At 36.3% G+C, this 12,994-nt stretch overlaps 1 protein-coding gene across 11 annotated transcripts in view; it reads left to right on the top strand.

The window, feature by feature from the left end:
- DCAF6 (DDB1 and CUL4 associated factor 6) overlaps positions 1 to 12,994 on the top strand; it is a 64,428-nt gene that overhangs the window by 40,027 nt on the left and 11,407 nt on the right. For 2 of the 11 annotated variants that reach the window (XM_015879002.2, XM_015879052.2), the window contains 6 exons: positions 933 to 992; positions 5,497 to 5,602; positions 6,137 to 6,252; positions 7,117 to 7,200; positions 7,354 to 7,678; positions 11,619 to 11,660. In XM_015879002.2, the coding sequence (XP_015734488.1) occupies positions 933 to 992; positions 5,497 to 5,602; positions 6,137 to 6,252; positions 7,117 to 7,200; positions 7,354 to 7,678; positions 11,619 to 11,660 (733 nt within the window). Of the gene's footprint in view, positions 1 to 932; positions 993 to 5,496; positions 5,603 to 6,136; positions 6,280 to 7,116; positions 7,201 to 7,353; positions 7,679 to 11,618; positions 11,661 to 12,994 lie in introns of all 11 variants that reach the window. The other 9 variants (XM_015878994.2, XM_015879043.2, XM_015879022.2 and 6 more) reach the window with 6 other exon arrangements.

Raw genomic sequence — 12,994 nt, 5'->3', positions numbered from 1 at the left:
CAGTTAGTAATATGGGATATTAAATCCATTTAGCTTAGCATGAATTTGTTTATAACGAAAGATTAGCACATGGAACCAACACATGGTAGCCCAGCCAATATTCTGTTTGAAGTGCTGCACTGATTTGTGTACATCCATGCGTTTTGCAGTAACATGGAAGTAAGATCTGGTTTTCAGAGACCATGAGGGAAATGGACTTCATAGAAGATGTAGAACTTATCTTCTATCACTGTAGGTTTTATTCTTTATTAGATAAGAGTTTCTGTAAGACTGATGGATGTGGTGCTGTGTCATAAACTCATGAAGATATTTTCAGTCATCAGATGTCGCAGATGTTTATAGCATCTAAGAATGCAGGGCTGTTGAACTATTTTCTGAGTGGGATCTGTTTGGGTGCCTTGATGTTATGCAAACAATTTGTATGCCACTATATTCATAAGTCCTCTTTATCTTGTACAATTTATGTCCATAGACACAAGTATTGAAGGTACTGGTATGCCAAGAGTATTATGTCTTGTTGTATAAATACTCTTAAATTTACGTGTAGCACATGGTTTGAAGTACTAATGTCATTTGATAGTTTCAGCGAAGGCTTTAGAAGTCATAACTCTTCGAAGCTCTATGAAACATTTTGGAAATGAAGAAGGAGGCAAAGTCTTCGGTATTGGGCAGGCGTGTTTAAAACCAATGTCAGGAAGCTTCAGGCTGTTCAGTGACTACCTAAAGAAACACAAAATGATTTGAAACAAGTGGCTTTGCTTCTTTCATGCCTAGAAAACGCAGTATGGCTGGCTGCTCATAAAACAACCCCAAAGCTTCCTTGTGTTGCTGCTTTTCATTTTTTTTTTATTTTCAACTAACGTATGATCGTGACATTGCTGTGCAGTTCTCTGCTGCTTATGTTTTAAGTTGAAATCTCATTTTTGTTTCAGATTCTCCTTCTTCTGTGGTTAACAAACAGCTTGGATCCATGTCACTTGATGAGCAACAGGGTGCGTGACAGGAAATGCGCTATACCCAGCCATAGCTGATTGCAATGCTTCCTTTTTAAAATTGCCTTTCGTGACGATAAACAGTCTAAAATGCTGTTCATCTGCATAAAGTAGAATTTTGTAAGCAGATCTGCTGGAAACTCGTTAATTATTTGATTCTCAATACCAGGATCAGAGTAAGGTTCATTGTTTTTGAAAGCCATCCTATGCTCAATTTATAATGCGTTCAATGTAGGTACAGCAAATGTCTCTACAGAAATTTGGTGTGTGTGTGTGTGTTTTTAATATGAAATTAATTCTTTAAACAGTTTTTCTGTTTTTCTGGATGGTTGTTCTTGAATCAGAATGCAGCTGTCAACTTGAAATAACTTGCAATTGTGTAATGCTAAAATAGTTTATTTTATGCAAAAGGTATGTGCAGCTTTGTTGTACTTGCACAGTTCGAGTAACTGGAGCGCCTATTGCATCTAAGTGCATCTTACCTCTGTAATCTTTTGTCCTCCACTCCTTCTACTAAGCAAGTGCTAGTGCTTCTTTGTAGATGCCTCAAGCTCTAGTAACAGAAAGAATGCTTCTGAGCTCTCTCTACACCCACTGTTCATCAGTCTTTAAATTGTGAGCAGTGAACTTGGGCAGAGGTGACCCTATTCTAGCTGAACCAATGTCATCTGCAGTAAATTTTTGTGCCTGAATAATTAACAAATGACGGAGGGTAATTTTAAAATAGATTCCCATACGCTCTGCATTAAGCTTACTTTCATATCGAGGCCTCAATAGAGCTTAAGTAGCTCAAATGCCAAAAAAGAGCTGGCTGTTCCATGTTTTGCATTGAAAGCTAGAATGCTATTTTGATATTCCATTTCTGAAAGAGAGTATTTGGCAACTGTTGAGACCTGGTTTATGTTAGGATCCAAGAATGCTGGGGAAAAAAAAAAAGAAGCTGTGTTTGATTTATTGACATAATAAATTCAAGTTGTAGAACTAAAAAGGACTGTTTAAGGAAATAACCTTAAATCTTACTATGTACATTTACTAATTATTCATGGTTTAATAGTCTACACCACTGCACTCCTTAGGTTAGGCTGGAAGACTTGCTTACAATTAGTGACCAAATTACGCTCCCTTCTATGAACTCAGAATAGAGCATTATTTAATGATAGTAGAATGGTCTAGAATTAACAAGTATGTATGTATGATTATTGGAATTGGTACAACAGAAAAATTTTGGAAGGTTGATAAAATAATTTATTAAATAAAGCTGATAAATTAAACCCATATAACAACAGCAATAAAAGCAGTAGTTTTCATCCCAGAAATCAGTTCCCAAGTTTCTTGTCAAGCAGGATAGCTGGTCTGTACATTATTGTTGTTAACTGCATAACTGTACTAATCTGGAACGTTGTAAGGTAACATTTTTCTTCTGTGGTGATGAGGATGACCTGAAGAGACACAGATGGTTACCTTAAGTTTCATAACCTGAGAATTTGGAAAAGGAAGTAATTTGTTAGGAACTCTACCTTATCCAAATGGAAACCAGAAGGGACAATCTGCTGAGCGTCAGCGGAGAATTTTGGAGTTAAACTCCATTAGCTGTATTTGATACTTGAATAGAAACCTCAGAAACATGTAAGTAGCTACTGGAAGAAGTTGTATCAGTTCTTATATAGAAATACTTGGTAGTTCTTACTCTTTTTTTCCTAATTCAGTGCTGAATTAGCTGGTTTACTTTTGGACCAGTCTGTGTTAATGACATTTAAGTTTTAAGTCATTTTCTGGGTATAATGGTACTTTTGATACTTATACCTATATAAACACATATTTATAGTGCCATTTTTTTCTGACGTTCCAGCAGAAGCTGCGCATCCATCCATTCCTTACAAAGTAGCTTCCAAGTAGATGGTAATAATGAACACGGGATGTTTTGTTTGACTGTGCTTTTAATGATAAAGGATATCTAGTATTTCTTTTAGTATAAAAGCAATATTATGTCTTTAACGTACTGTCTGAATTGGTATGATAAGTAAAAAAACCTAAGACAGAGCGCTAGCTTGGTAAATTTGAGGTGTAAATGGATGCATGCATCTCATACCATCTTACTGCTTATTCCTGCATACAGAAGCCACACTGAGTACTCATATTCCTAGATCTTTGCAAGTTAGTGTATGCATTTATGGAGCATCACTGCTATGGTGATGTTCGTGCCTGACTGTTCAGTGCCACACTATAGATAGGTGAGCTGGCTTGGATGGAGCTAGTCGGTTTGTCAAACCGTGGCAGAGTTCTTAGTTAGTGCCCTCTTCGGATATGCTTATGGCAGTTCTTCCAGTTTTTTTAGTATGAATAAATACAAGCATTGCCTCCGCAGTAAGTGCAATCAGCCTTTAAGCATCCTGCTTTAGTTTCTTGATGTTGAGGTTTTAGGACATGAAAGCACTCTTTATGATGATAGATCTGAGCTTTATAATGCAATCCAAACATTCAATTACGTTCATTGTAGTTTCATGATGTTCAGTTGCTTTGGTCAGAAATGTTAACTTGTTTTGTGCAGAAGTGAAAATTGCATAGTAGCATCATGTTATAATATTGCAATAGTTTGATGGCTGCCTAGGGCTATTCTAGGCGCTAAATTGTCTGTCTTTCCATCTCACTTTCTCTTTCAAAGATAGGTCTCATCTGTATCTGTGAGAAAGAAGATGAATTCTCTGTGTCATCTTTTACTCTTCTAGTGGCCAACTCACAATAACTTAGGCAGTATGCTGAAACAATCAGTATTCGTACATGCATAGGAAGGAATTCCTAAATGTTGGACAGATTTTTACACCAGGAGATACTTGCAGACAGATTGTAAGAAGAAAAAATACAATAACAAAAAAGCTCCTCTTTAATTATGAAAGATGCATCATTTTTTGTTAAGTTTTATTCAGCATATTTATTCATGCCACTATAAGGTACAGTTTGATCCTTGCTTCACTCTAATTAAAGAGTGTGGCTCAAAGCTTTGTTTTAGAGAAGAGATGAGCTTTGATTTCAGCACTCCTCCTGTATGATTAGTTCCTGTTTATAACTGGGTCATGCTCTTTCATATAACATTTTTATTGTATTTCCTTAGTTTCTCATCAGAAAATGTAGAAATGTATATTTGAAGTTCTTCAGGGCACTGTTTTCTGCTCTGATACTGTAGTGGGTTTCTCTCTTGTCAGCAGTTTACGGACAAGTACTGATGGCAGGGTTACATCACGTTTCATAGTTCTTACAAGTGAATTGCATTTCTTTTTCATAAATATCCTGTAGCAATCTTGTAGCCACTTTTGTTCTGGCATGGGAAATTTGTATGCTTGTACTGAATGTTAGATTTTAATTGATGTTTACCCAAATATTATCTGGAGTTTTTACTTCATTCTGGGTACTGGTCTGTTGCCAATACAGCAAATATCCTTTTGATCAAATTTCTGTACTCCGTAAACCAAGGAAGATTGGTCATGCTTTCATCCAAACAGCATTTGTGCAAAGCAACACTACGTAGGCTCCTTTGCTGGTCATTTGACTGGTGCCTAATACTAAGGAAACTCTGCCATTTGAATTCTAAAAGACCAGCACCTTCGTACTGAGGCTTAGTTTGATGCTACTTTCCTTTAACTTTTTAGTGGTGCCCATAGCCAACTTAAGCATTAATGGCAGTTGGGCCATGCATGTAGATAGAGAGAGACCACGAATTTCTCTCAAGGAGATTGTGTGGGTGGATGGATGTGACTGAGCAGTTCCATTTTGAAGGCGCCCACTGAACAGTCCTTAAAACTACAAAGTCAACAGGAGTTTGCCAGGATTGCAGTGGTTTTCAATTTGACATCTGTTGCTTTTGGTTAACACAAATATATAAATTTGCAATGCCCCCCCTCCTGCTTAAACTTATTATAACATGAAAGATTTTTTTCAAGCCTGAAGCTATCAGAACATGAACTCAGAGTGATTTTATGGCAATTATTTGACCATTTTTGATGGGTCTAAGGATATTAGTAGTTGAGTAGATTCTAGACATAAAAAAAAAGTAAAGGAGAAAGTGAATTTTTAGAGCGCTGACTGTGGTCTCATCATCTTTCTTTGTGCGTTTACATGAGACTAACAGGACTGAACACAATGTCTAAAGTACTTTATGTTCTTATTACCGAGATAATTGATAGGAAAAAGATCTGCTCTTAAAGGATCATATTGTGCGTATGCATACCTAGCTGACAAATCTTATTTATCTGCATGTTGAAGGGCAGCATCTTTGTTTGCTCTTTGTAAATACAAATTACTGTAAGCCATTTTTAAAGCATTGCAAAGTATGAATTTGGTGTGTTTACTCTGAAACTTCTTAACTGTTTGCTTGGGCTGTGACAGATCTTAAATGTTAAGTCTTAACAATGTGAACTTTTTAAAGATAGTGAAATGAATCATCAGAAATGTAGCATCTTTATGTATATCGCTGATACTCACCCAAACTTTATCAACTCCATATTTACAGAGAGTGATAAGCCACGAACAGGAACAGGTGAACCAGTTTTAAGTTTGCACTACAGTACAGAAGGAACAACTACAAGCACAATAAAACTGGACTTCACTGATGAGTGGTAAGAATTTAATTTTGCTTCTGACTTCTTGTCGACACGCTTCACTAGCACTGGTCTAGCATAGATATATGATATAGGTATATTTTCCATTTAGCATATATCCAATTTGAAAATGGCTGGAGCACGTTAGCACTTTCAAAATGGAAGACTGTTATACTTTAACATGGAATTTATGGAGGAGCGTGTGATATTTTACTGTAAATCTTTTTAATGGTAATATAGTTAAAAAACTCCTATTGTCACCATAACCAAGTGTCATATTTATATTCACCACTCTTACTAAAGCAAGGTAGTACACTGATGGAAAGGTAGTCTTAAGGGTTAACACTCAAACTTTAATTCTTGGTTCTACCAAACTTCTCTTACATTATTTAGCAAGTTAGTCTTTTTGAGGGAACAGATCCTAAGTTGTAAAACAATGAATTCAGCAGTTCTATGCCTGACTGCATTGTGGTGATTCTCTTACCAATTCATATTGTTTCTAAGTTCTGCGGGTTTTTCACTTTTTTGTTTTTTTACATGTTACATTGTTAGGAGCAGCACAAATTCAAGCTCTAGAGGGAGTGGAAGTCATTGCAAAACTGAAGGCCAGGAAGATTCCTTAAAAACAAAAACATCAGAAGAATCAGGACCTGAAGATGAAGAAACAAGTAAGATTCAGCATTACTTCTGTAATGGTAAGGTAAAATTTCTGCTCTCATATGTCTATGACTACCACCGAATACAACGGGAGTCTCATACACATGCATATGAAGGCAGAATAAAGCCGTAATAGAACATGGTGCTTTTGTTCTGTGTTGGAGTTTGGTGGTTTGTGTTTGTGTTTTTTTCTGAAGGAGAAACGGACTGATCCCAAAAGAGATGCAAATAAATGCAAATAATAGGAGCTTCTCCTGGTTTTAGTTCTGATACTGTTGTTCTTTTTTTCTTAGGAATATACTATTGCCATACTTTGTATTGAAAAATAGTAGAGTTGCTGTTTATAGTAGTAATGAGTACAAGGTATTTTGCAGCACTCCTTCCTTTCAGGTGTATTTTGTTACGTAAGGTTCTACTCATTTTTTCTTTAACATGAGATAGTCTGGCTCATCTCATTGCCAGAAGGGCAGTCAAGTCAAACAACAATTTCCAGGAAAAAACACTTTCAGTAGAGGGATAATTTAATGTCTCTCTTTAGGAATAATAGTTTACAGTAAGTGATGCTCTGTTTGAAGAGTAGTATTGCTAGTTGTGCAGTTAAATTCTGATTGCGTGGGATACAAGTGTATTAAGGGACAAGAAATACTTTCTTCTTTGTTTGTGTATTGACCTGAGCAACTAGGTAAAGATATATATATATTTAATATACCGACTTAACGCGGTTAATATCTAAGACTGCAGTAAAGCAAGATACAGAACTTGGCAGGGCATTGCTTTGATTGGCTTGATCTAGGACTGCTGGTACCATCTACTGGGACTGGTAAATACTCATCTAAGTGAAATCATGCAATTTAATATCAAGTTGTTTAACTCAGGAGTTCCTGATGAATCTCACAAGGAAGACACAAGTGCTGAAGAGCTGAAAACTACAGATGAAACTGTAGAGACAACAGAAGCAAGTATGTATATGCACTAATACTGTTATATGAGGACATAGAAAGTGAAAAAAATAAATTTCCAATATAAACTCAATATGCATAATTTAATTTATATGACCATTTTTGATGACTTCTAAAATAGGCTGTAATCATTTCACCAATATTTTCCATTAGCTGTATCCAATAAACCTGTTACTGAGCATCCTGGAATCCAACCAGAGGAAAATGATCCCAGTGTTGAGACTGTCTCCAGAACTGCAGAGGAAGAAGCTTCAAGTGAAAGAAGTTCAAATCAAGAAATTTCAAGTCAGCAAGGTGCTGAATCCACTGCCAACTTGCTTAGTGCAAACGATGAACCTCAGCCACACCCAGAATCCTCAGGGCTTGCAACTCCAGAAGATTGTTCTACCAGAACCTCAGCTCTCCAAGAAACAGATGACAGTGATGATGATCCTGTCCTGATCCCAGGGGCAAGGTATCGAGGAGGACCAGGACACAGGTTAGAGGAATATTTGTCTTTGTTACTGCCTGGCAAAATGCATTTTTCTTTTTGTGGAGGTACTAGAAGCCAATGATACATATCTTCGTTTTTAGAAGTCATTTTTGACAGCTAGACCAGCCTTATGGCTGAGCCTAATTTGCCTATGCTCAATATTAGTACAGCTACATTATTCCTCCTAGCCAGGCAAGCTCCCACACACCTAATATCTGCCTGTGCTTTGTTTTGTGCCTGCTGAATACCCCAAGCCTAAACATTTGCTGTTCACTTTTGATACTTATGGCTCCAGTGAGAATAATCAGAAATTCATGTAATTGCATTTAGGGCACAGGGGCCTACATTTGCTTTTTCAGCTGTACTTTGGGTTTTTCCTTTGACAAAACAGAAGCTATTATTGTTCATCGATGTTAATATTTTAAGTTACATGAATTATTTAAGCAACATCCTTAGAGATATTAAGAAAATCTTTCATTTGTTTTAGATGTTATATAACCCAGTATCAGATGCCTTAGCTTTGTTCCTGTCCTCTTCAGAGGCAGTATTATCTTCCTATTAATTCCTTTTGCTCATAAAACAAGTTCTTTACTTCAAACATTACAATGTATATTCATTAAATAATCTGAAGGAATTCAATAATTGAGTACAGAAAAGGTTTTGAATAATTTGCAGGTTAAGAAACAGTCCTAAGCTGTTTACGTGGTTATGGGCAGTGGTTACTTATTACATAGCACAAATAGTTCAATAAGTGATATCTATGAAAAAGTCATCATGTACAGAGTCTGTCTTAATCTGTTAGTTTTTCACACAGTGCTAAGTAAACTTGAATTGCGGATAAATATCTTGTGGCTGAAAGAGTTGCTACTGCAACGCCAAGGTTCATTGTAATGTAGTGGATGAAGAGCAAGCTGTCAAATACTCTGCAGTTTTAATCTAATTTCTGCTTTCGTTAGGATTCATAGCTTCTCTTCATTCACCTTGTACTTTCTCTGTTAGGTAACAGTTCTTGTAGTAATGTAATTAGAATGATACTTCAGAGTATGCTGTTACAGTTTCCCACTAGTGTGGACATCTTAATTGGAGTTGCTCTCCATCTGATGCTGTTTTTTCTCCTCTCATCTGTGCACTGAAATTTCTTCTGTAGCAATTGAAATCTATCATGTATGAAAAATCATGCAACTAAATTAATGATGTAATTAAAATCCTTTATGCAGCCCCTTGCTCCCTTTTTCTTCCCCAGTATAAAAACTGACAAACTAAACTACTGTTTAGTCAATACTGGATTGACTTCAGGCTTTCATTACTCAGGCTTAAACTAACCACTTCATTTTATTCTACTTCTGTATATATATGAACAGGGAACTTTCCAAGTTAAATTTCTAACAGTGCATAATTGCTTTGTTCCCCTCCTGTTCGTTTGGTTTCAGGAGTTTCTTAATACCCTCTGAAATACTGAAGAGAAGTGAGATGAGCTATGAGTAATGAAAGAAAACTGGATATCCAGGGAGACAGATTAGGCTCTGGTGGTCTTAAAGACTAGCTGTAAGCCCTCTTGGTATTTATACCTCTCATGAAAAGGAAGTGAAAGGAACTGGAAGTCCTCTCTACTACTGCAACAGATGTTGTAGCATATTATCCCTTTCATAAACTTACACATCCCTTACATAAAATCCCCCTGATGCCTTAACAAGTGGGAAGTTGCTTCAAAGCATTCCTAATATAATGGGTATAAGTTGACCGTAATTAGTCATTTTGTTTTGTGCTAACATAGTGCTTTAAAATAACTGTTTTTCCATGCCCAGTGTGCATGGATGAACAGGATGAACATCATTTAAATGATGCTCATCCTGCCTGTTGTTGGCTTTTGTTTTGCTATACTAAAGAGCGCTAAGATTTTCTGTACTCTTAGCAATAAAGTCTTCTAGTACTCTTCCAGCATTGTGCTGCTTCCCATCTGTACTCTTCCTAGTTCTTTCTTGAATCTGGTAGGCCAGAATTACACGCACTGTGCTCTGTGGGTGTAGCTAAGAGTAATAGTATGAATATTACTCATTTTCTAGGGGAGATTCTCTGTGGTACCAATGGGATATAGTAGCATCTTTCCTCTCTCTTGCCTATGGCTGCCTCATAGCGGTGGCTTTTCATCTTCAGACTACTGAAGCCTTTCCTTCATCATGTCCAGCAGGATAGTGTTCTCATCTTTTACCAGAAGGAAGCTTGGAAGTATATGACTGTTCTCAAGGTCCTACAGTCCTATATTCTTAAAATTACCCCATTTCATGTTTTCAGTGCATAGCATGAATACACTCCTGCATTTTGCTCAAAGATCATTAACAATACATTGAACAAATTGCCTTCAAGGCCAGTGAGTAACTCCACCAGTATGCTTCCTATGGTCTTACATTCTCTCTTTTCTCGCTTAGTAAATTGTGTTACCTAACAATTCCTTTACTAAATCTCATCTTCTTGGATTTACTTAATTATTGAGTTTCCCATGTGTCATCCCTGTGACATAATTAATGTCATTAATACAGAAGTAGTGCCCTTTTGATACTTCTTTCAACACTACGATTTGAAGTTAAATGAATAGAGAACTTCCTGCTGCTCCAACTTTGCAGGATTCGGATGATTTTTAGTAAGATGGATGTGGATTTTGGATTTCTGAACAGGTTTTTTTTAGACCAATTTTGCAAATCTAATGTTTTCAGAACATTCATTGTTTGATTCCAACTTTTAATGTGTTCAGGCAAAGAACTGGGTCTTTTTAATCTCACTTATACAATGTAAGAATGGATACAAGGAACATAAACTCTCACTATAGTTCCTTAAACATCTCAAAACACAACGAGGGTAGTTTGTCTCCAGCTAACCTGAAATTGGACTGCAGGAAAGACTGTGTGACAGGTGGAGAAACACAACCCCTGCACCTACATGAGTGCTTTGAAAAGGGCCTAAAATACTATCAGCAAAATATGGAGAAATACAGCAGCCCTTTGTGGGCAGATAAATCAGTTAAGTCAACTGAATATTGACTGGGAGTCAGGGTGGAGTAGTTTTGATGCAGAAGGATATTCATTGAAGGTAATAATTGAGAATGTGACATCTCTTTTCCTGTAGCATTTCTGCAACCTCTGAATATTATTATAGGGATGGTGGAGATCAGTGGCTAAAAGAAGCTTTTGTTTTGGATTGACTGCAGTCTAGTCAATACACATTCTTTTTAATGTACAAGGAATTGCCCAGAGTATTTTTCAGTTAAAAAAAAAAAACAGACAACAAAAACAAGCCACATTAAATGATTCTTTGTCTTACAAATATGAGAGGCATGTTTTGTAGCCTTAAACTAGGCCTGTAGCATATCTTCATTAAAACTTGCTAAGTTTAGCAAGCGTTGTTGGAACAGAGAGAGATAATATGGCTCACCTGAACAGTTTGCTTTGAATTCTGCGTGAGGCACAGAGAGGAATCCAAGGAAGGTGTATGAACCTTATGTACAGAGAATGCCATTTTTAACTGACTGAGGTTGATTTTCACAAAGCAGACAATACAACTCTTTCAGGCCTATTTTCCTTCCTAAATGACTTCATTGCTTTTATCTAGACTTGGATAGAAGCTGAGCAGAGGCATAGTTTGGAAGATTTTAAGCTAGTAGATCAAAGTCTGAAACAAATGTGAATGTGAAATTGAAATAATAATGCAGCTGCTTCCATTTCTGCTATAATCTATGAAAATTACTGCATTTTATAGGATCTACTTTGTGTACTAATATGTAATCTGAATATTATTTTTGCTGAAATTGAGATAGTCTCATATACTAACACATTGAGAAGCATAAATCTCCTCAATTGGAAGTAGTAGAACACGTTTTGTAATGGATGCTAACCTTTTAAAAACGTGATATCCAGCATTTTTGAATGACTTCAGTTGTTGTTCCCTTTACTAGATATAATATCAGAGGAACAGCGATAGGTGATAGAATAATGAGGTAATTGATTCTTTTTTCCTTCCCTCCCCTCCCCCCTTATTATTTCTGTATAATGGGTTTATCAGGCTCTTGGTTTTTTGTATCTAACTGGCATTTTAAGAACTGCTATACTTTAAATGCTATGAATTATACTTAGCTGCATGTATTTGCATGGAAATGGAAAAGAAATGGCAGCGTATACATTTAACAACATTAACATTTTTATTGTGTGCTGTAGAAATTAATGGAATTTGTAAAGCGTTCAGTTTGTGAAAGACAAAGACCTTTCGTATTAGGCTGCTGAGGAACGTGTTAACTTTGCATCTGCTTTGTCTGGCACTATAGAGAACACCCAGTTCTGAAAAAACAAAAGAATTTACATCTCTTTTTATATTATCAAGGTCTACTTGATAATGTACATTGATCAAAAAAAGTGCTAACCATTTCCAAAAAAAAGTGCTAAATATAATGAGGTGAAATGAAAAAGTCACTTGATCTCATGGTCTTCTCTGAAACGCTGAATTCCTTATAAGAACATAGAAGGTTTGGGAAACTGTTTGGCCATGTGCCATGAGGGAGATAAATGTTCTCTCTAAAGGCTCAGGAAATTGAGGAAACACAGGGGAAAATAATGCTAGGGATGGAAAATAACACACTGTGTGGCTGCAAAGGAAAAGACATGGGATGTTGTTCCCTGGGAAATTTAACCTAAGTCCTATATCTTAAATGCTTAGGGGAAAATACCATAGTCAAAGATTCCATTGTCTTGTATTTCAACCTTAGCTGTAATTGAAATACACAAATTTAACACAATGGTATCCATAAGGAGTCTGTTCTTTTTGCTGTAGTGTACCTAACTTTGGCAGTAGGTATTCTTTCTACGTATTTACCGTGGAGTTCTTTAGCCCTTCAGTAATGCCCAGAAGATAGATTTTGTTTGCTATAAATGTCATATAAAAATGAATGCTTTATTCAGCATAGATTATATTTTTTTTCCAGTATATTTTTCTCTGATTTCAATTGTTGTTATTTTGTAATATATCAGAATTTCTGCAAAATGAAAATTTAGAAAGGTTTGTGTGTAAGGAGAATTGAAATCCTGGTTGTGCTAGGGGGCAAGGGAATGACTTAGGAAGGCATTTGGGTAAACATTTGTCTCACACAGTCAGCAATAAAATACATTTTTGCCTTTAGGATGTCAGTGGGCTGTTGACATGACAGTTCTGCTGCTGTTTACAAATCTTAATGCTTGATATCTGACAGCAGTAGTAAATCTCTTTCATAGCATCAGAGGCTTCCACAGCACTATGGGTATTTGGTAATTAAAATCAGAAACACAATCAGATATCAATATT

The sequence above is a fragment of the Coturnix japonica genome, chromosome 1 (assembly GCF_001577835.2).
Source record: "Coturnix japonica isolate 7356 chromosome 1, Coturnix japonica 2.1, whole genome shotgun sequence".
Classification (NCBI taxonomy): Eukaryota; Metazoa; Chordata; class Aves; order Galliformes; family Phasianidae; genus Coturnix; species Coturnix japonica.
This window is presented reverse-complemented; position numbering and strand designations above follow the sequence as displayed.